We start from the raw sequence: 25180 nt of genomic DNA on the forward strand, positions 1-25180 counted from the left end.
TTCCCTCCCCCTGCATCCTAACCCTAACCACAGCTATCCCTAACCCTTCCCCTAGAGCCTAAACCTAACCCATCTTTCCTGAAGCATAACCCTCCCCTCCCACAGCCTAACCTTAACCCCCCGTGTCTAACCCTATTCCCCCCCCCCCAGTGCCTAAGCCTAAACCTAACCCTAATACTTACCTACGGAATCGCAGCTTCCGGCGCTGGGCATGTAAGCGCTAGCATTCAATGCGCCATGATGCCAACTACATCCCGTACTCACAGTGAATATAGTTCCTGTCATATAATGAGGCGATGCAAAGTTGGAAGTGACATGGTAAAAAGTAACGCCTATGTGAGAGCGTCCCTTCCCAACCTAGTTCTGCCTCTGTGGTTGTAAGGGTCGATGTATTCAAATTGCGTATAACACTGCATAGCCACAATTGTGTGTGCCTGTTTTCTGACCAAGCGCAGTGTGGACTCGTGCAAGATGTGCTACGTAAATGGGCATACTCTGTATGCCCCAATATTTCTTAAAACATGTTGTGAACTTTACACTACTGACTGAATATACAGTATATTAATATTATTTATATTTAATGTCTTTAAATGCCATTTCTGTAGTGACAGAAATGTTTCTGACTGCAATTATGTTGGTTTTCAATAAGTTTATTTTTAATTTCAGTAATGACATTTCAGAATCATTTTCACATTGTATTAGACCTAATTCTGTGCTGACAGAAACAAATTCAGTATACAGTACAGCATCCCATTAATAATAACCAGTGACATGTTTACTATATAAGCTTAAAAAGAAAATCTTTACATTTACAACATGAGAACACAGCATTAATACATGTTATCCTCTGTCACAAACAATTAATTTGGTTGAACAACATCACTGTATGTAGGGGGTCATTTAAGATGCTAGAAAATAGTAGATTGCAGCATACATTTTAATGCACAGTTATGCCTATGGTAAAACATCTCACATTAGTGTGGTAATGGACTAAACAGCAGACTTATGGGGAATTCAATTCAATAATGGGAGGTAGCTTCAGGCTTTAACGACCAGGGCTATTCAATTAGCCTCCCAAATTTACCCGATAGCTGTGTTAACGCCTGGTAAATGAACGTGTTAACGGGCGTTAACACTGGTTATCGGGCGTTATCATACTGAATCCGTGATAAGTTCATGGATTCGAATGTTAACTGGCTGTTATCACCCCAAAACAGCACAATTATCAGATATTTTTTTTCGGGGCTCATGAGACCTAAAAAGAAATCCCCATTGAGTGGGGCTAATTGAACAGCCTACAGCAGAGGTTCCCAAACGCGGCCCTCAAGGCACCTCAACAGTTCAGGTTTTAGAGATATCCACGGTTGAGCACAGGTGACTTAATTAGAACCTCAGTCAATGTGATTAAATAACCTGTGCTCAACCATGGATATCTCTAAAACCTGAACTGTTTGGGAGCCTTGGGTACCACATTTGGAACCTCCGGCCTACAGCGATAAAAGCCCGCAGTATAAATTACCGCGGCTAATTTACTCTCCCCCTTAGTAGCCATCTGTGTAGGTTTTTTCTGTGACTGTTACAGATTTTTTGGGTTACTGTGACAACTGCACATGGTTTGCAAAACTTAAAAGCACAGCCGGCTGTCCTATTTCCACGTCGAAAATAAAGAAACATCTAATTTTATGACACGCCCCTCAGACTAAGCAGTACACAGCCTCTTTGGTGTTGCTTTCAATCTCCCTGAAATGCTTATTCAAAAGTAGGCAAGTATCCTGTAAGCCCTAACAAGACTGGTCCTCTGTAGCCTTTATATCACATCTGCACCTCCTACATCACCTCATCTATACTTTTTGTTTTTTGTATGATTGGTAATTCTGGCTGTCTGGTACTGTGGAGTTTTGTGTCGTCTTACAAAGAAACTATGATGACCATGATAGTTGTTACTTTATTATACCATGGCATGTATTCATTTGTGGGTTATTACCGTAATCTTTGACGACTGACTCTTTGCCCTCGAGTAGAAGTTTGGAGCAGCCAACTGCGGCAGAATCCCAAGATACTGAAGATATTGATGAAAAGATTTGGCAAAGTTCTTATTAGCTTCAGTTTCATCATCTCTGTCACTTTCAGTATTTAACTTTGAAGCCCTGGAAGTAAGTAGACAACAGATCATATATTAACACAATTTATAAAGATAAATATATCAGTTATTTGGCCCAGTTCTATGTATTCCAACAATTTATTTTTCTCTTACTAATATTTCCGTATTCCTCAATTGCATAATTTGCTCATAAAAATATCTGACACTTTTGGAGATGTCTTAGCACCGCTCTTTATACCGGCCAAGTGTACAGTACTTTGGGTTTTCAGTTCGGAAACTGCACACTCAGAAGATTGTAGTACTGTAGTTGGCCAGGATCACGGGGCTCCTCATATCATCACCACCATGCTATGTTACTGTTCCACCACTAACCATACTCCATAAAGGAAACAGGAACACTTACTGTACACACTTGACTTAACATTTAAATGTTTAAATATTTGATATTATAGTAATTGTATTGTTTACACAGCTAAGGTCTAGCACTGCCAACAGTTGTCTTCATTTAATTGGTTTTGTATATCTATTCTGCTGTGAACCTGTGTGGCACAGTGCTGAGAATTGCTTCTCTGGTGTTTCTAAACACCCACATGGGTAAATATTTACATTGAACACAGCACTTTGACAAAGTCAGTTACAAGGACCATCTTAAAATGTATGGCTGCCGATTAACCTCCTCTCTGTAAAGGTTGTTAGGGACTAATAATAATGTATTCATGAAATAGATGGTTGAGGATACATGATGATGGTCCTTATGCAGAGTAGAAAGTAAATAAGGCATATATTGCTCCAAAGAGTTGTGTGAATCTTCAGATGTGACTGCTCTATGTGTATGCCCGGTTTACTACTAGTCATCATCATCAGTGCACACTTACTGTACACCTTCTGTACTAGATGTAAAGGATATGCCTCAAAACAGGCGTATTTATACTTACATCCAGCTCTGTATAGCACGCAGTTCCATTGACACACTCTACTGAACTTTGTTTACGTTAAAACAAACTATAACAACACTCTGAGGTCGTAAGTGTAGATGTGATCAAAATACACACAACTCTACATCGCTTGTATTTGTGTGCACTACGAAGGATGCGCAAATACGCAGGATAAGCTCTGCAAATAAAATCAGCATTAGCTCCAATATGTCCACTGTCCACGGGGATAAGCTATAGGAAGCTCCCTATAGGACAGCCGGACAGGTTCATAGTTGTAACACTTTTGTTCCTGCCTAAACTGCTACTTGGAAACCTGAGTATGCTAGTGAAAGAAATAAAGAATACAAAACTAAATAATGCGCCTCTTTCCTGCTGATTCTGGAGTCCCATCCCTACAGGGCCGGCTCCAGGGGTCTAAGCACCCTGCGCCGGCTCATTACGATGCGCCCTTTAATTGCGCATGGGTCCGAAATTGGGGGCGTGGCCTCATTACAATAGGCCACGCCCCTAAGTGACGTTATTAGGAGGCGTGCCCGCATGGCACACCTCCAAATAATGTCAGGCTGGGGGTAAAGCTCAGCCCTCCATCACTGGCTGGGCTTCCCCAGCCCTCTCCCGTCAGTGAATGGATGCCGTGCGCATGTGTGCGCTGCATCCATTCACACTCCGGGGGTCCAGCACCGCTGCACAGCTGCGGCGGTGGGGGTCCCAACCTCCCGATCTGACCACCTGCGGGCCACTTTGGCCCACGGGTGGAACAGCGGTACAGTACTGATGTTGGGGAGAAGTGCGCCCTCTATGGGTGGCGCCCCTGTGCGACCGCACTGGTCGAACACCCCTAGAGCCGGTCCTGCATCCCTACACAGGGTTTCATCCCTTATCACATACTACTACTAATAATAACAAGAGTGCAGACTATATAATCTTATCTGGTCACCCAGGTGTGTAAAAATTATATGGTCTATCTTTTCATTTACTGGCACAGCCACAAATTTGACTCTTTGAGGAGTTTATTGTCTCTTAGCATTGGTAGCTTAGCCAGGACTACTCAACAAATGTGTCAGGATAAGTCATCCTTTGTGTCCTTTTGAAGGGGCTTTGGGGTTTATTTAGCTTCAGTTTCTGCACTGCATAGCTGATGTCATGGCTTCTGGCTGATAGATGTGTAAAATGGGTTGGGTATGAAATACTGGCTGAATAGCGCCGGTTTAAATCCCGACCCTGGAGATCCAACAGCTGAAGATCCCGACGGAGGCTGGTAAGTACCCTATCCCTCCCCTCTCCCCCCCTTACCCTAACCCTCCCTTGGTGGTACCTAATCCTAACCTTCCTAGGGAGTGCCTAAATATAACCTCCCCCCGGTGGTGCCTAATCATAACCCCCCCTTCCCACACCCAGGGGGGGTTGCCTATCCCTAACCACCCCCTTGTGATGCTTAACACTAACCACCTTACCTGCAGCCCAGGGATAGAACTATGGGAGACAATGGAGGCCCCACCTCCTCAATTGTCCACAACATATTCACCCCACTTAGGGACCTAATTATATACCCGAAATATACCGTCACGGCCGCCCAATACATGGCACCCCTTCCCGCCACCTGAGAAGCCACCATACACTAGTGGAGAGCTCCATGTTAGACCATCAGCTGCCGCCTTCTTCTATCTATAGCCGTCTGCATGCAAATTGCTATATTACAGTGTCAGCGGCTGTGACGGGGAGGGCAACAAATTATAACTTGCCTCCGGGCATCTGGGATGAACTTACACCACTGCCGCCGGCCTAAACCTCCCTGGGGGGTGCCTAACCCTAAGTCTCCCCAGGGGGTGCCTAAACCTAACCCCACCGTGGCTAGCACTTACCTGGCTCTGGTGTCTTACGATCGGGATGCCGGCTGTCAGGATTTTTACATTTTATTTTTTTTCTAGAATGGCCAGGTAAAATTGAACTCAATGTCAGTATTATTAAATTAACACAAACATAATATAGATAATAAGATATTTTTCTGTTTTTTATTTTTATCCAGAAAAGGTAGTAACTAAAATTTGCTTATGCCTTTTTGCTCCACAGGAAGATTCTGTCCTCCCTGAGCTCGCCTTAGGAAGTATGCATTACGGTTTGACTGGTGTACCACCCCAGTCAAACTCCCCACCTGCCACTGTCCTCGGAGCAGGTTGTGCACCGGCCGGGCAAAGGGCCGGGTGCTTGGAGCCAGAAGCGAGAGTCTGCTCTGAGCTTCCCCCCCCCCCTCCGCCTCATTGTTACTGCATGTAGTTCTGAATTCCTCATATGGAATTACCTAAAGAAGAGCTGAACTCTGGTTTCTTTAGGAGAAACAAGAAGTTATCTATACACTCCATGGTTTTGCACTACTGTACAATACCGTATCTAGGTGTCCGGGTGGCCCTTGGCACAGTAGGGGACTTGACTAACTAAAACGACTATTTAGTTGTGTGGCAACGTTGTACGTTGCACATTTGATCCACAATGTCATGGAGGTTCTCTGCATGACTGGGGTAATTTGCAGAGAGCCTTCCATTGTGTCAGGTGGGCGTGGGTCCCTCAGGGGTTAAAATTTATGGGTGGGTAAGCCAGACGATGGTCCTCCAACCAGTGTTCCTGGTTAGTGCCTTCCTGTCCACATATAATGCAAAAAAAATGTGGTGTGGTAAACCATGCTTGATATGAGTTAGCTCTGATAACCTAAGTAAAAAAAGAAATTTGGAGAGTAATACAAATAGCTGATTTATTGGTAAAATGTTACTAATTCCTTATACAGTCAGTCAGTCTAGACTTACTGTCTGATGTCAAATATTTAATGTTATTTAATATATTTACATTTATTTTAAGCCTTGCTGATGTATTCTAATAAAATATTATGGGTGACCCCTACAGGTACAGGATATTTCCGCCCACAACAAAGATATTAGGTTTGATGTAATTACATGAGATAAATGAAGAGAGAATCTCATTTACCTGTGCTCATCAATGCTAAGATCTAGTGGGTCCCACAATATCTGAAACAGTCCAAGCAGGTGATCCAGTAGAACCTAGGATATTCTACTCAGTTGTTTAAATATTAAGCATTGAGTTCTAAAACCTGGCACTTCCGATTGTGTTCATGCCCGGCCGTAATTTAACAGGGCCATGCTTTTACTAGCAAAACATGGCTAGTAAAATCATTGGCCTTTTAAATTTCAAGCATAAACACGATCGGAAGTTCCCAGTTATACAACCCGACGCTTAGTAAATAAGCTCCAGAATGTTGATGATCAGGGTGCGATTTTGTAGTTAATCCCATGTAATTCCACCTAAAACTATGTTTTTAATTTTACTTTATTTTTAGTTTTGAACAGAGAAAGAACCCAGATAAATATGTACAGTATATTAACTTTCAATAGCTGTTTGTGGGGGAAATAATGCATTCATTATTTATAATGTAAATCTGCCCACTTCTGCCCACTTTCCCTAAAGCAAATCGTCATTCAGAGCAACCCAGGAGGTAAAAGAATCCTTGCAGATCCTTATTTATCAGCTAATACTCACTATGATTACTTAGAATTATTAGAACTTATGCATAATATGAAATCATGGGTACAGCTATACTAGTGTTGCATACAATACATATGCCAAGTGTTCCTATTTTTCAAGGTCAGTCTCAGTTTGTTCCTGTAAGTGATGCCATTGGTAATGTCCCTATTTTTTTAGTACTGTCCAACTGCACTCTTCACTTTCTTTAAGTTTACAACTAGGTTGCATATATTTAACTACTTGTCCTTATTTTCTGGCCTTACAAATTAATATTTATTGAATATTTTTGGAAATACAAATAACTTACATAATAATCATGGTTAGTGGCCATATCAGGCTGGGACTAACAACGGCCATAATACAGTGCTGTACAAAGGTGCCACTGAAAAGTATTAAAACCATTTTATCAATTATGTATCAAGTGAACAAATAATTTTAGCAAAGTGGGCAGATTTAACTCCATATTCCAGATGAAGTGCATAAGTCAGTTACTGACAGACCACCACTGTTTAGATTTATGGTGTGATATGAGGACCCCCTAATGGGTGGCGGACGCTCATGCCGTAATAAAATGCAAGATGTGGTGCAAGCGTCATGATTGATTCAACTTGTTTTTGTCTCTCAATCAAACCGTCCATCTAAAAAAAAAAAAATTGCTCTCTGTATACATATAGATAATTTGTTATCCTTTGTGCCTAGTTTTGCAATATTTTTTATAACCCATTCAAGTTGATTTGAGGTTTCAGTCACATTTATACAGTCAGATCTGTGGCCATATTGGCCACACAGTATACTGTATACTACAGGTTTTCCCAGAAATCTGGTCATTTGGCAGGTGGGCAGAAGGAGAGATTTGCAGAGTACCATGATTTTAATTCTCCACTGATTCCATATACACATCAATAAGCCATCATTCAATCTCGCTTTCTCTACTAACTGATTATTAAATCTGATCTAACATATTCTTTGTTGTGCCCAGTTTAAGCATCAACTGTATATTGTTTCTCATTTATTAACACACTGTACTGTAGTATTATACTGTAAGTGATATGGATAGTATTCTGTTTACTCTGCCAGAAAAAGAAGTACTGTATTATTAATCTTACCTTGAATTGCTGGAAACATCGGATGGAACAGAGTCTAAGTGACTGCTGTAAATTTTATGAAGATTTGATAATTCATTTGCAATAATGTGTTGAGTGTAATCATCTTTCCACGTCAAGCCTAAAGGAACACAGAAGACAATACAATGAAATATGTCCACTGCCAATGGGAAACAATAGACTGTTTAAAAAAGATTTGTTATTCCTTTTTCAAAAGACACAATACAAATCCTTATGTGATGCTGATCATGAAATCATTTTTACAGATTCTATTTTTTATAGGGATGTGCAGGCTCGGTTTTACTCAGATTTACTCGGTTCTTATAGCCACTTTACCGCAAATTCGGATTGATTATATTGGCTATCCAAAACACATGATAGGCGATAGCCAATAAAAAGATCCGAGTAAAACCGAACCCGCTCACCCCTATTTTTTTATAATTATTATATTTTAATAATACCTGAGTTATGTGGATTTTATAACCAGATATTCTTGTCTCACTGGTAATCCCTTATCTTTAATGACTAGTGATATCAGAGAATAGCCACTGCGTTCATGCTTGCAGCAGGAGAGCCCTTTGCGTTCCTGGTTACCCGCTATGTCTGCGACAGCTTAGACTTGCTCAGAAGGCTGATGGCTGCCTGATGCGCGTTCGATGTTTCCAGTTTTGTGTGTGAGTGAAGGATGTGAGATGCTTTCTGTGAGCGTCTCTAAGCCCTACAGCGAGTGGGTCATTAACATATTTTCGCAATTGCGATCCGTGAGAGATCACAGGCGCAATGGCATTTGCATCGACATCTGAATCCGGTCCTTTGTTTTGCAGGATGAGAAGAGGTGATGCAAGCACATTTCTGGGTGGTGTTCTCTGGTTAGTGGGTGGCAGCAGAGCTTATTGTAACCTACAAAAAGACATTTGTATTCTGATGATCAGGAATCAGAGTATACTGAAAACCTTTTATACACCATTCTCGTACATAGGATGCAGATACAGATGTGTCCACATACACCTATCCTCAAATTGCGCCAGAGAGCCCCATTCAGCTCGCTGTGGACTTAGGGTTAGTGTTAGTGTTTTGGCGTGGCTAAGTCGCTAAGTACCTTGTATACTATAAACAAACTAAAACACAAAATTGAGGAAAAAGTAGCACACTGGAGAAAAAGTAGAAAAAGTGAGGGGAAAAAAGCCCACACATGATCCAGGGAAAAAGGCAAAAAAAAAAAACAGGTCTCTTACAAGTGACCCACGCCAACATTATACCAATTCCTTTGCTACAAAAATATTAATCCTATAAATATAGTAAAGTAAGATACAAAATCGTGAAAAAAGCAGCAAAATTGAGTATGTAGTTTGTTTAAAAAGGCAAAAGACAGGAGCAACTTTATATGAATTCCTTTGCGACAAAATAAAACTGATCCTAAGTACCTTGAACACTACAGTATATGGGGTATATTTACTAAAGTGAGAGTTTTTACAGTGGAGATGTTGCCCATAGCAACCAATCAGATTATAATTAACATTTATTTAGCAAGCTTCTAGAAGATAATAGCTAAAATCTAATTGGTTGCTATGGGCAACAGCTCTTCTTCTAAAAGCTCACTTTAGTAAATATACCCCTAAGATGCAAAATTGTGGAAAAAGTAGCAAGATTAAGCAAAGGCAAACAGTAGCAATATTGAGAAAAAAGCATGTATCAGGAATCACATCAGTGGGTCACGCCAGGTGTTTTGCGTAATATTGTGCATATATGCTCTTACACATCTGTAAGATCATATATGAAAGCACAAATACTAGAGTAATAAATATAATCAAACAAACAAAAGTGACACATGGAATACAGGCAGTCCCAATGTTCACTCACTGTGATGGTTGAAGTATTAGGAATTACGAGGAATTGCTGAAACATTGAAATTAATGAATGGGTTTCTTCTAAAGTTGTTAAAATGATGCAGACCAGCACGTAAGCGTACATACTTCTGTTAGGAGGCATATCTTGATTAGCGCTCTCTCTACACCTACAGTCGGTGATCTACATTGCCGGCTCAAGACTTGTGCACAGCTTTTCTGATGGACAAAACCTGCTGCAGATGCAGCTTCACCTGTGCTCTCCTACACCTAGAGCTGGTGAGTTATACTGCATAATTATTGTGTATTATCACTGCAGCCATTGGATTCACACTTTATTTGGCAGTGACACTTGGATAACAGTGGTACAAAAGGATCGGTACCCCTTCATCAGTGTACGGGACAAATCAGATTAGTCAAGCCCCTTCCCTATGATGTAAACATGAGGGAAGGGGAGAATGGGGAAGAATGGGGTATCACCACACAGGTTTAAATAATACCTATTGTATGAATGAATCAATAAATGAAAAAATAGTGTAGAAGTATTGCTATAACCACTATCTAGAGCATTAAACCCATACGGGTATATATTCTGCTGTGGAGGTGCTTCTCATAGTAAAATCACATGAGAAAAGAAAGTAGTAGATGATCTACTCATCCACAAATAGACTCTATAACGAGAGCACACAAATCTGCAATACCTCTCTTTTATAAAATTTAACCTTTAATGGGTGTCAAGTATTACATGATAAAAAGGACTTACAGAAACACAAAACAAATACTATATACACATATACAAGATGGAAGCTGAAGTTGTGAAAATCACTTCAGTCATAATGGATACATAATAGGCGAAATATTTAAACTACATTAAGGAAATAAAGAAAATATCATAAAGAATCTAACAATATTCTGTAAAAAGCACAAGGTACAGAAAGATGAAATAATTAGTCCTCTTTGTAAGGCAAATGAAGACCACCATCACTATTGTATCTGCGTGAATTGGAGAAAAAGTAAGAATTGGAAGAGAGAAAGCAATGGTAAGCAAAGCCAAATCTGCAACTGGGCTCTACTATTTTCTCTCATACAGTATAGAGGAGAGAGAACGAGAGATCTGCCAGTGCAAGCATCCCTTGAAAAAAGTCAACAGTGAACCACTACATCAAACCTAATCTCTGCTGTTGGTTATTATACAGTATGCATTGGATGACCAATGAGAGGATCATAAGCTCGGTATGTGAGTTCCTGGGAAATAGATAAAAGTCTGGAATGAAGATTCTGAAACACAGGCTCTGCTGCTTCCTCTCATGTACATGTACAGAGGAGAAGAAGTGAGAGATCTCCCATATACAGTTATTCCATTGAAAAAAATATTTATATAAACAGTGGTTAGCTATATAGACCAAAATCTCTATCTATCTATTAAAGTCTTGCCAAGTGGTATTGGACAGTAACGGAGAGGTTTTTAGAGGGTCAATATGGCACCATTTAGAAAAAAGAGGAAAAAATTAAATATAAAGACAGCCGATAGAATATGGTTCATCTGCAAAATATTTATACAGAATGGATTAATCAATAACTACAAGAATAACACTCACATCCTCTGTGTGAGGAAATATCTAAAGTTATATATATCTCCAGGAGTTCTTAATTGGATAATATAAGGAGCATTAGTTATAAATAACAGGATAAATTAGCTGCAAAAAATGTAATTCAATATTGATAAAAAGGAAGCTGAAAAAGACAAAGGAAGAAGAAAGATGAAGACGGTCACTTTAAAGAAGGGTTTTATAGCAGTGTGATAATTAACCCTTTTTGCAAAAAAATAAATATATATAGCGACCATCAAATCATAATTGAATAAACAGTCATTATCTCTTCATCATTGCATAAACAGTCAATGTAATGCAAGTGAATAGCGACCATCAATTCGTAACTGGGTAACCAGTCATTATATCTCCATCAATATAAAATTTATCAATATAATGAAAACGCAGATAAAAAATGAAAATAACGTAATTGGCACATGAGGAACATATGTGACATCAGTTAATTGCTTAGAAAAAGATATATTACTTAGACGTCTGATTTAGAAAGTGTTAAAACATAACCATCATTTCACAAAAATGTTAGATACCTTGTTAAATAATGATAGATGTAAATTAGAGTAAGTCAGGAACAACTATAAAGTAGGATAACATATGGAGACTATAATAATGTAAGCTCCATAGGTCAGACATAACTCATAAATGGTGCAGATAGACCTCACATTAGGGCGTTTCGCACCGTACAGTCGCGGGACACCAAGCTCCAAAATCTAAGACTGCAATTGGGATGGTAGTACTAAGTAATTATCTAAGTAATGTCCGCATGTGGGACAGGAAAGGGTAAGCAGCGCCGTAAGGTCTGACGCTCAGGTGTCCCACAACCAATGTTGGCCGGGCACCTAATGGAGGTTAGGCTGATGCCAGCTCCGTGTGTGCAATGACAGGGGGGGTGAACGGAGTTACTGAACCTTGTGTTGGTGTGTCCCGCTGCTGCAGTCGCGGGACACACGTGTCTGAATCTGACGCACGTTTCGCCTGTCTCTGGCTTGGTCACGGAGATCAGCCCTTCCCTATGATGCCATGTCCTGTTTTTGGGGGTGTTCGTCTTATGTCCTTATTTTAAAAATAGGAGGGGGGGAATGCGCTTTCTGGCCCAGGGCACCAAACAGTCTAGTTGCAGCTCTGATCATGAGTTTGGGGATGGAGGCGGCATAATTATAGTTTGCAGGAAAGCAGGTGCATATGCTGCATATGCAGAGGCCGAAGCATCTCAGGATGCGTACAGGTCTGCATATATGCGGAGATATACGTGATCTGTGTACTTTTTCTTTGTGTAATGTTCACACATTTACATCCAACACTGCATCAGTCCACGTATATTTAGCTCAAAGAATACTAATTTCCCCATAATATAAACATCTGATCAAAATAGTTTAACAATAATAGTTGAAATACTGTAGGTTCTTATGTAAAAGTTAGTATGGGGGGCTTCTGGTTCCGGCGCTGATGGAGTGAGGAGCCTTGCTACCGAGCTCAGTTACCCGCTATCTGTTGTACCCTGCAATAGCTGCTCGTGGCTTACCTCATCGCAGCCCTTAGCCGCCCGCACTTTTTAACAGTCCTCCAGCAGTTGTATGGAGAAGTTCTTCTCCTCTGTTATGTCGGGGAAAATGCTGCGATTGAAGCCGCAGGTGGAGCGCGGGAGCGAGCCCAAGATGGCCGCCACTATCCACACTGACGCTGATCACAATGCTGCTTCGCAGCCACAGGACCTGAAGCAGCAGGGTAAGAAGTTATCCAGGGCTCCATCATTAGCTTCTCCTTTAACATACCAGGAGGTCATGCAGGCAGTGCAACCACTGCTAGCTGAACAGGCTGTCCCACTCAGCAGCCTTACAGCAGGCAGTGAATGATATAAAGAGTCAATGTAAACAACTGGCGAAATGGGTTCTTACAGTTGAACACCAAGTGGGTGAAAATTTTCAAGAACTCCAGACTTTGAAAGAAATCACGACCAATTTAAAAAAATCAGACACCGAGGTGTGGGCAAAATTAGATGACTTTGAGAATAGGTCCCACAGAAATAACTTACGCATTGTGGGTCTGCCTGAATTATATAAAGGTCCATCCCTTTACCCATTTCTGAAACAAACATTGCCGAAATTACTTCATATAGGAGGATATTTGCGTAGATAGTGATTGAAAGGGCTCACAGAACAGGCTCTATGAGGCCGACCAATTCATCTCGCCCCCCGCATGGTATTATTGAAATGCCTTAATTTTTTGCACAAAGAAGCGATTTGGAACGCTTCCCAATGAAAATAGAAACATAGAATTTGACAGCAGATAAGAACCACTTGGCCCATCTAGTCTGCCCCTTTTCATGTATCCTTTAGGCAACGTCAACCCTATTTACTCCTTACGTCTCTCAAGGATATTCTTATGCCTATCCCAAGCGTGTTTAAGTTGTTCCACTGTTTTAGCTCCAACCACTAGTGATGGGAGGCTATTCCACTTATCCACTACCCTTTCTGTGAAGTAATTTTTCCTCAATTGTGATCTTACCTGGGAAGATTCAAAAATTCTCAGATTCCAAGACTACTCTCCAGAATTAATGAGAGCTTGAAAAGCCTTCTCGTCCGTTTGTTCACAACTGGTTACTGCAGGCAAAAAGTTTGCGTTATTGTACCCAGCCCGATTGCATCTCTTTGAAGATGAGTCCTATAAAAATTTCACCAACGCTCCTGATGCTGAAGCCTGCCTGGCTGAACAAATTCAAGAGGAGGCTGCCCCTTCTCTGGAGACATAATTTCATCTTTATCCATCCGATTCTTCATTAAACATTCTCAATGTTTGAGACTTAACGAAGTTTATTACGTGATGGAGTATTTATTGGAGCAGATCCTCTGTCTTACACACAGGCTGTTTAGCCTCCTATCCATGGATGTAATTGGGACTCCCACACAAGATGACCGTTTGACTATTCTTGTCTTTTCGATATTTGACTCTTTTCATCCTGAGGGTCCTGGCGGTGATGTATTATGGGTCCAAATACTATATTTATCAATTAATACTTTCTTACCAGTGTTTTGAAATGTGGCTTAGATCATAATACTAGGGCTGCAATGATCTAATTTCTTTTTTGTTAAATTGTGTTAAAAACATTGAGTTAGGGTTAGGAGCACAACACTCCATTATCTCTGATCCAATTGTTAATTTATATACTGTGAAGTACTGATTTCTTTCTGCAATGAGGCCGTATAGAGTTCTCCTTGTTTATTTTTATTTTGATATGTGTTGTCTTTGTCTTTTTCCTTCCTTCTGTGTTTCCCTACCCCCAAACCCATTGGCTTTCATTCTACAAACTGGAAGAGATTGAAATGCCCACAACATTCTGTATTTGGATCACCTCATATTTATCTGTTCTCATAGCTTGAATTCTGATAATGGAAATTAAAATAGGTTAATGGAACACAGGTGGGATTAACTCGCCTATAAAAATAAATAAGATTCTATTATATGTAACTAAAATGCAATTGGATATAATCTTCTTGCAAGAACTACTCTTATTACCCCCTGAGATAGCTAAACTAGAATCTGCCCATAGACGGGTCTTGGCATCCGCATTCTATAATTCCAAATCCAGAGGTGAAACAATATTGACTTCAAAATGCCTTAATATCGCACTAAATAATACTATCTCAGACCCTGATGGTAGATTCATGCTAGCTGATATTATGCTTGATGGTGTTAGATATATTCTATGCAATGTTTACGCCCCCAACATTTATAAAAAATACTTTTTTGTCCAAATATTCAATCTTTTGAGAACGTATTCGACATGTAATATAATAGTGGGAGGAGATTTTAACTTGATCACCTCACACAATATGGATAAAAATATTCTTCCTTCTACTCATTCCCACCTTCCTAGAAATGGGATCACATGGCTTAATTTTCAATTCCACACAATCGATGTGTGGAGGTCTAAGCACCCTATTGATTAAGAGTATACATGTTTGTCGGCAGCCTGCAGAACTTTGTAGAGAATTGACTATATATTTGTGTCAGATGTGTTATTTACTAATATTATTTCTACTGTAATTGAGCCGATTAGTTTATCAGACCATGCCTTGGTCTGGTTTTCAATGATGACAAGACGAGACCAAGGCTCCCACAGGCAATGGCGTTTTCCGTCTCACCTGGCAAATTCTTTAAAGTTTCGCGCTAAGGTTGAATCTTGTTGGGAGGATTACAAAAATGATAATTTACATCGTGCCTCTGAGGATCCACTTCTATTATGGCAAACAGCAAAATCTGTAATCAGAGGTTCTATAATCTTCTATGTTTCTCATTCATGTATCATCACACTATCTTATGTACAATCGGTTGATTATAAAACAAGATACCTTTACTGGGATCTCATGGTAATTAATAAGACTCAGAAATGGAGAGTTCTTCAGGAAAAAAGGGCCTTGGATTTTCCAGACAGGGATATCACTGTAGAGGCGCTTACTGCGATGGAACTTCCATTAAAGTATCTCTCTTCAGCTAGTTTGCAGGAAGTCCATTTCCATACCATTCATGGAGCATACATAGCTCAGGGCCTACTTATGCACATGGTTGTAGAAGAAACTTGGCAATGCCCCAAATGCAAAGCTCAGAAGTCCCTTTTTATTCTTAACATTTGGAATTGTTCTAAAGTTAAACAATTCTGGTATAAAATTCACAATTTTATTAACGCATCATTTAAGTTACAGCTGCTTTTTGATCCCGTGCTGCTTTTACGTGCGGACTTTAAACACTGGTACTCCTCTCATTCAGTTAAGCATCTATGCCAATTCTAACGATAATAGTCACCATAGCCAAGAAGGCGATTCTGCAGAAGTGGACATCAAAAAAGGTACCTTTACTTGAATCAGTTAAACTTATGTTGATTAAAACACTTTATTTCGAAAGACAAGCAACATTACCAGACATTGATAAGGGAATATTAAGATTTATTCAAAAAATGGAGTCTCTATATAGAATCCCTTGAGTCACAGACGCAAAGTCGTATTTTGAGCCTCTTTGAAAACACGGAGTGGTTTCTTCTTCGCAACCTGCAATAGTAAATAAGTGATATGTATTTTAAGTATGCAATATTGTATGGGAGATCGTGTTTTTTATTATTATTGCTTTAACATGATCAATCTCTATCTCACACAACCAATTTCCTTCCCTTCACCCCACCTCCCCTCTCTAGTCTTGTCTTATCTTGTGTTTTATTATTAGTATATGTTTAAGGTTATACAATATATGAGTGATTGTTTCAAGATACCACCTAATTCTGGTCTCAATGTTTAATACGCTTATATTATCTCAATCTGATAGATGGGGTTTTATTATTAAATATCATTCGAGTTGGAAATATTGTCAATGGAAATACCAAAATTGATGGTTTAGTCAGAATGATGTTTTGCATCACTCAAACCTGACTTCTGTGTTATTTTGTTCTTTTCTATTTCTAATTGTAAAATCTGAAAAACCCAATAAAATATATTTAAAAAAAAAGTTAGTATGGGGTGGCTCTTACAGTAAGTCACATGGATGCTATAGTTTTTAATAAAAACATGATGGGAGTTCTATACTATGCTTGTCTTCTTTTACTTTCCCCTGGATAGGAGATGCAGCTGACCGCTGATGGGGACAGACCCAGGTGCTTCGTGCCATTATTGAGCCCTACCCCCTCACAGCTAAATGCCATGAAGAGGGTCCAGAGCTAAAATGACTAAATTCTCATAGAATCAGGTCATATTGGTCCTGCCTCGTCGGCATGGACCCGCAGATCATGGCATTATGCTCCCCGTCCTGCCCATTTTCCTGGGAAGTGAGCGGGATGCAGAAGGACCACCAGGGGCATCTTAAGAGATGTGGGGGCCCGTGCACTCCCCGTGTGGGGCCCCCTCCTCTCTCGCCTGAGGCCGGCAGCCGACTGACGTGGCTGGCCAGCCACTGGAGCAATTGTAGACTCTGTGTGCCCGGAGTCTACTGCGCATGCGCTGAATGCTGTAAAAATGGACGCCGCAGCCATTTTTCTGTGTTCTTTGCAGTGCTGACACCCGACGCAGGACCACAGGACCAGGACGCAGGACCACGGACTGGTGAGTTTAAAATAATATGGGTGCAGAGTGTGCATTGCGGGACCCCCTGGAGCCGAGGCCCGTGTGCCCCGTACACCCTGCACCCATTATAGATACACCCCTGAGGACCACCTACCCTTATGGTGGTCTGGGGAACTCCCAGATAATTTGGGAATCTCCTGGATGTCCCAGGAATGTTAAATATGCTCTATGCTAATGTATAGTGGGTCTGTCCACATACTGGTTGTCTCTACTTAGGTGCTTATTAAAACTTGTGAATACTGATTACTAGATATTCTGATAATGATTTATCTTGATCTTCACAATATCTGGGTGATGCCTGAGTAATGGTCTTTCCTGAGAGGGTTATATGCAATGTCTGAGAGTTTGTTTTTGTTTTTTTCTAAATGCAGTGTTTGAAATCAACATTATTTTTAACTATATTGCCATCACTTTACCATGCTAAAACATTGTGTGCAGGGTTTAACGTGGACAAGGCAATGCCTCTCTGCACAAATTCAATTACGTCTTTAAGCGATTTAAATTAATTTTAAAAGTAGATATGCATATTGGCAGGTGATACAGGCCAAATAGACACTGCTTACTGCCAAATTCTTTAATACCATTCCCAATGTTTTGCATGCCAACACTTTGCCACATCCTGTGTTTAATGGGAAGCGTATGCAAGACCTTTCGCACCACAATGACGGCTAAATCACAAATTGATGTTGAGTTATAACGTATAATAATTTCCTGTGTTCTTTGTCTGTATTACCACCCCTAGTGGCTGCTCTCAAACCAATTATAATAATTTACTTCCCCTGGATGAACAGGATCACAGTGGCTCTTTTTTTAACACTTTAATTTCATGTCACTAAAATTAAACTGTACAGTGGGACACCCAGCTACTGATTAACCATGCCTGCTGGAGACTTGTCAACATTGTGGATTTTCAAACCCTAAATTCTGACGGTGAACAATGAGAGCTACACATGTCATCTGGTTTGTGCATGAGAATAACAATTTGCTACAAGTGACCATTTGCTAAATTGACATGTTGTAAAAAGTTACCTTCGCTTGACTACAGTTTCCTAGAACATGATTCTTGTATCGCTAATCCTTCTTGCTCCCCACTCCAGGGTATTTAGTCTTTAATACAGACACTTGTTTTGACAAAATAGTCAATCATCTAATTTTCTAATTTAAAAGAAATCATGGATTTATTTATATATTAATGGAAAAAGTAAATTGCAGTGTAGACGTATACAGTATATAAATACTTATTTCAATATTTTATATATTATCAATTTTTAAACTATATTAAAAGAAAATATCTGCTGTCTTCTTGCTATCTTTAACTGTAACTGTATTTCATCTTCTCCTTCTTATTCCGATAAGTCTCTTTATTATTTGAATTTAAACATAAAATGTTATTCTCTTCCGTTTCCCAGCTTGCATGCCAATGTTACAGACATACGGATTGCTATGCTCCATGCTGTTTCTAAAGAAGCTCTACTAGTGATTTAGCATTTCACATCTTTAGGCTATTTTGGCTTCACAGAAGTAACTTTGTACTGGTGGAAATAAGTGGGATAGAGAATTCGTATTGGACAAAAGAGATAGCACTAGGAGTGAATATTCAGGATAAATAAACAACCATGTAGTAAGGGGATGAGGTCAGGAAGCCGACTGTCAAATCCCGGCAGGGTACTAATGACAGGCGTCGAAATCCTGATGCCTGTCATTAGACCTACGCCAGAAGCCCGCCGCCCGGCATACCAGACGAAGGTAAGCCGGGCGCCGGGCGTGGAGAGCGGGAGACTTAGGTTTAGGCTGCAGGGACGGGGGGGGGGGTTAGGTTTAGGCACTAGGAGGGGACGTTAGGGTCAGGCACCCCTAAGGGAGGGTTAGGGGGAGGGTTAGGGTTACCTAAATCAGCTGTAAGGATCTTCACCCCTGCCGGGCTTATACTGATTCCTGTAATAAGTGTAGAATATTCAGTTTATAGTGTAAATGTGGCAAGCAGGTCGAGAAGTGATATTGAGAGTACAAGTAAAAACAAATTATAAATATATAAGTTATAATTACAAAATGGAAAATACATAAAGGGGTATATTATTATTTACTAAGCGATGGTTTTGCATTTTCAGCTGTTTTCTGGTGGCATTCCATCCTGCTGATTTACTAGCCCACATCGGACTTTGAAAATAAAATAGCAATATTTTTCCCATTACAAGTATAAGAACCCCAGATTTACTAAGCAGCGGATTTAGAAACTGCCACAAGCCCACTGACAAACCCACTGAAAAAAAATGAGGTGGCTGTAACAGGTGAGAGGTGGAAAAGCATGCTGCTGCTGCCGCTGTGATAATGTAGGTGGCAGATAACATTGATCATTCTGTTATGATGAGGGGAATACTATTTTAATAATAATTTATTAGGGGGAAAATAATGGTTTAAGAAATCAATGTTATTTATGAATTATATTAAAGGGGCAATACTAGTTAATTGTTAATTTAATTGGTGTTTAAATTGGTGTTTAGAAATGTTTTTAATGACCGGGAAATATTTATTATTTTATGATGTGGACCCCATTTATGTAGCCATAAAATAATAAATGCTCCTCCGTCATAGATAAACATTGTGAATTCGCTCCTTCGGATTAGCCAGATAGATGCGCTGGCTTTATAGCAGTTTTGCATTGGCTTTACAGTGTTTTTATGATGGTTTTATGGTGGCTTGGTCACAATCCCATTAAAAAGCCACCACAAAACCACCGTAGAACAAAACCCCATCAAAACCGCTGAATATTAAATTAGGTGGTTTCGTGCTTCAACTTAACAGCGATGTGCAGGAGTTTCAAATCCCCGGCAGAACTGTTGCTTAGTAAATTTACCCCAAAGAATTAAGTATTGAAAGATCTCAGACTGTGTATGAAGTAGAGGGTGGTATAAATGCATGTTACCACCAATCTTTGGCTTCAGGGCTTGTGCTGGATCCTATTGAGCTCTTGACAACAGTAGAAACTTAAGAACATATCAAAATCCTTATCCTTGAAATATTCGTCTACATATTTTCAACCCATCTGAATCTCTTTTACAGAAGGTAGCAGGGTCACCTGCTCAACCTTTTCATTCCCAGGGATGAATACTTTCTTCCAAATGCTGATAAATGGCAGAGAGACATACTGTACATAATGGGATATATCTCTTTTCCCACATGGCTTCATTCCATAGTAGTTTCCAGGAAGCTGAGTTTAAGCTCTAGGCCTGGCAGTTTTACACTAAATTTTTCTCTCAGAATCTCAATTATGCTGGAGATACAGAAGTGAGAGGGATACGTTCCTTCCAGTGGCGGTTTCTACCTAGGGGCTGCAGGACTACAGCCCCCCAGCAAAAATCCGCCACTGCGAGTTCCAAAGGGTCTATTTACTAAGCGTTGTTAGGAGAGAAAAGGAACAGTGATAAGGCACCAGCCAATCAGCTCCTAACTGTAATTTCACAGGCTGTGTTTGAAAAATGACAGTTAGGAGCTGATTGGCTGGTACCTTATCTCCATTCCCTTTACCTCCTAACAAAGCTTAGTAAATAGACCCCTAAGTGAGCTCCGGTCCTGGAGACCGCACTGGCTCCGAAACTCCCACTCACCAGCGTTAGCAGGGCAGGCACAGCAGGGAGCAGGAGACAGTCTCCCCATGTAGGTCTGCCCTGCTGCATGTGTTGACAGTGTTGGCTTTTAGTATTCTGTCTCCAATTTATTTTTAGTACATGAAACTGTAAAAGTCTTTACCTAAAGCACAAAAGGGCAATTTCTGAAGTTAGTTGCTAAACTATTTGACTTTCTTGAATTATTCTTGTCTACCAGGCAGCTTAACAAATGTGATTTTTGTGTAACACTCAAACCAGGTTTGCTGCCTAGTGTACAAGAAAAGACAAGACTATCAATTGTAAACCAGAAAATTGAATATTAAATAAAGAAAATAGATGTTAAAGTAAAAAAGAAGTAAAATAATAAAATAAAAAATAATGTGCCTTCCTGTGGTTGAAAGTTCTTGCAAATCAATGGCCATAAGTGCTGTGTAGGCAAATGCTGGGATCTGCTAACATCCTCAGAAGAATTTGTCATTTCATGGGCCAATATAATATTGTATCCTAATTTCCATAAAGCTTTTGCAGTAAGATGCTACTTTCCATTTCACAACAGGGCTGACAAAATGATATAATGTGATGTTCTTATAAAAAATCTGACAATATCCTCTAATTTTATATATATTGCAAAACTGTCTATTCATTTGGTGCCCACTTTTGTTAATATAATTTGCTAAGGCACAAAGCTGAGAGTTGCACATGTTTATAAAACAGCACAAACTGCATAAACTTTATAAAACAGCGCAAACTGCCCAACTTTGTATGCTTTATGGTCTGATCCACCAAGGATTTAGTTGTAGTCACATGCATTAGCTCAGTCCCACATAATCCAAACTCTCACATAGATTTGGTTTTGGCCTACCTCTCCTCTATGTGTTTGCTCCGCTCTCAGGGCCTGATTCAGAGCCAGACGCTCTGACCAGAGTACTCGCTCTGAATCAGGGCCCTCCTACCACAACTTGGAGCGGCCTCTTGGACGCTTGCATAGCTGTGGGTTACCACCCACAGCTTATGCGAGCGTCCATGATCATCGGGCTTGCGACGAGACCCTGCGGTAGGGTCTCGCTGCCGCAAGCCCTGGAGTGATTTTGGCTCTATCAGAGCCAAAATCACTCCCACTGACATCACTACTGATGTCAGAGGGGCCGGACCCAGACGGTAGGCGTTCCCATAGGAACGCCTCCGTCTGGAAGCCATGCCCCCGGCACACCCACCAAGGGGGGCGAGCTGTCAGTCACCATCGACAGCACGCCCCCTTTGGTGCGAGACCCCGAGCGACGACTACCCCGTCGCTCGCCGGGTCTTGCGCATGCGCACGACGGAGCTCCCTCCGTCGTGCGCATGCGTATTAGGGCACCATTGACCCGCTTGCGAGCATCCTGCGCTCGCGAGCGGGTCTGAATTAGGCCCTCAGGACTCTCCCCAGTGTCCTGGATGGACCACTCTGTATTCACTCTCATGTCTGGCACAAACGCTACTCCTCCCCCACCATTACCACTGGCGTCTCAATGACAACCTTCTTCTCAAGAAAGAGCACAGGGAAAATATTTCCCAAGCCATTGTAGAATTTAGCAAACATAATTCAACCCTGGATATTCCCCACACAACTGGGATCTGGGATGCCCACAAAGAGACCATTAGTGGGGTTTTCTTATCAGTATGGCATCTGCAGAGAAAAAAGCTCTTACAAACAAAATTGAAGCATACAGTAGCACCAATATTTTACTAAATGGTAAACCTATGTGAAGCTCTTGGGCCTTAAGGTTCAGCTTAATAAAATACTCTCAGATAAAGCGGCTAATATCCTACTCTGGTTTCAGCAAACTTTCTGTGAGAGATGCGACAATGCGGAGTCAGTCCTCGTTCATCTTCGGTCTAACCCTTCCTATAATAGGATAATCTCCATAAGATACTGTGCACTATCCATGAGCCCACAAAACTGCAATAGATTCCTGGAATTTTATTCTAAATTATGCAATCTGCATGGTTCAAACCACCACTCTACAGAGAAGTTAGAATTAAGGATTATTTAGCTGACTGACACCTCCCCTCTCTCTTGACATTTCAAGTAGATTATCTCAGTGCAGACATCTGGTCCTTGTGAGCAGAAGCTTGCTCTCTATATGGGCAAAGTCTTCCTTGTAATATCTCAGCAGCACACATTCCCGCTCTCTGAAATGAAAAAGAAATTTTTGCCACCATTCAAACTTCAAAATGAATACTCATTGAGGCTTTAGCACTGACCATCTCCTGCATCCTTTAAGCAGAAATGGCAACCATGGAAATTTTAATATTTGGGTATCCAGCTCAAAACATAACAACACTGATCACTTCTCTGAAAAAGTAACTATGGGCTTGGAACCCACAGATGTTATTATAAACAATAGAGAAGGGTGGACTGGGCTGCTCGCTTACAGAAATACTACCTAGCTGCTCACCTAACACAAGCCATTCTGGAACATGCCATTATTCATACTAGGATGTGGGTCAACGTGGAGGCCTCCAACTCATGTATGTCCTTTCCATAGCCAATTCTGGATAGAACCCTAACAGCTTTCTCCTCCACGTTTCATATTGATCTGTCTATTTGGCATGACTGTGTACACACTTACAAAATGAAAAACAACCAGGATAGCATGATCCCCTTGTGGTATAATCTAGCCTTTCCCAGACATAGATCCCAAAGATTTCTTACATGATAGTTAAAGAGAACTTCTGGAACAGTTTTCACGTGTGTTCCCCCCCGATAAATAGCACTGCATACACCCAGAGCTGTTGAGACGGCCGTGGGGCCCATGTACAAAAGGGGACATTTAGTAGTCTCTAATGGTAAACACAGCAAGGATGTCTAAAACCTGATAATCAGTAAATATGCCCCTTGTAGAGGTCATGACAGGCACTCTCCTAATTGAGGCAACATGTGGTAGTAATAAATAATCCATACCTGGATCAATTTATTAATTTACCGGCTCTAGCATGGCTTTCAGGTCCCAGTGGTCATGTGGCTGACACTTTCGGGTCAGACCTCCGAAACTAAGGCATTTGGGTAAGTATATTTATGCTGTGTGTATATAGCTGCTGTGCTATTTGGGTGTCACCCCCTTGGATGGTGTCACCGAGCAGCTACCAGCAGTGATGGATGATGAGCACATGAGAAAGGGGGCGAGACACACAGTCATGCCCCCGAAATGGGCAACTCAGAAGGCATGGCCTCGTGGACACAATATCACGCCCCCTTGCACACACAGGGAGTGTCAGAACTCAGGTCACCACCTGGTGTAACACCTCTGGACATTATGATTGTCCACATTGTCATTGTAGACCTTTTGACTACATCCCTTGCCAGGTACCTCATTTACAATGCAATGCAAGAATAGAGAGTAAATATTCAGCAGCCACGCAGCAAGGTAGGAATATTGCCTATGCACTGGGAGAACAGGTTTTTATTCCCAGGACAAATTAAAGATCTTCAGTTGGGGCTGTTTCTGAGTTAGGAGTGAGGGCAAAAAAAAGCAAGTACAGTAACTTTGCATCTTGGCAAAGCCATGTTGAACTGCAGGAGGGGCAGATGTAAAATGTGCAGAGAACTTAAGATTTGAGAGCGGTGTGTCCAGACTCAAATCTAAATTTCACTGTAAATATATAGCAGAGCGGTATTTGTGAGCTACCCCCTGCACCCTGCCAAGTACAGCCAGCACCGATGTCTTTTTTTAATCAGGAGCCGGTTGTGAGCCAATAGGAACTCACGGACCAGCAGCCAATCAGCTGCGGCTGCTGACCCGCGAGTTCCCATTGGCTTGTGACCGGCGCCTGATTAAAAATTACATTGACTCAGGAGGAGGTAAGTATCACGGAGCTGGGGGGTGTAAAATTTGCTATGGGGCCCCATACCTCTGGTTACGCCCTTGACACTACATACTTACCTTCTCCCTAGAAGAGGTCGGTCCCCTTCTTCACCAGTAGCATCCAAGGTTTTCTTAAAGTTAAAAAAACAAAAAATACAAAACGCGATCTCAAACGAGTGGTGTGCAGGATGGGGCACTTGTCTCACTAAAATACCAGATTAATAATAAATAGGAATGCAATGTCCAGATTGCATGTTACTACCACTTTATTAAGACTCACTTGACATTTTCTATGGGCCTGATGTGGACGGTACTGCAGGGAAGCTGTTGTGCAATACCGTCCATCTAAGATGCAAATGCAGAAGGAGGTGTCTGCAGGGGCACCGAGAGGGGGGAGTGGAGAGGGTACTAATTACCCTGGCTTGCTGAAGGGGCCTGGGTCCGGCACCGCTCCCCCTCCCTCTTACGTCACAGCAGCCCAGCACACGTTGCTGTGTGATGGGCT

At 41.1% G+C, this 25180-nt stretch overlaps 1 protein-coding gene across 1 annotated transcript in view; it reads right to left on the reverse strand.

Moving 5' to 3' along the window:
- PTPRN2 (protein tyrosine phosphatase receptor type N2) overlaps nt 1-25180 on the reverse strand; it is a 1246087-nt gene that overhangs the window by 839646 nt on the left and 381261 nt on the right. The window contains exons 4-5 of the mRNA XM_088445425.1: nt 7674-7791; nt 1985-2147 (exon numbers count right to left, since the gene is read on the reverse strand). Coding sequence (XP_088301551.1) covers nt 1985-2147; nt 7674-7791 — 281 coding nt within the window. The remainder of the gene's footprint in view (nt 1-1984; nt 2148-7673; nt 7792-25180) is intronic.

The sequence above is a fragment of the Taudactylus pleione genome, unplaced genomic scaffold, assembly GCF_031769625.1.
Source record: "Taudactylus pleione unplaced genomic scaffold, aTauple2 ptg000380l, whole genome shotgun sequence".
In the NCBI taxonomy this organism is placed as follows: Eukaryota; Metazoa; Chordata; class Amphibia; order Anura; family Myobatrachidae; genus Taudactylus; species Taudactylus pleione.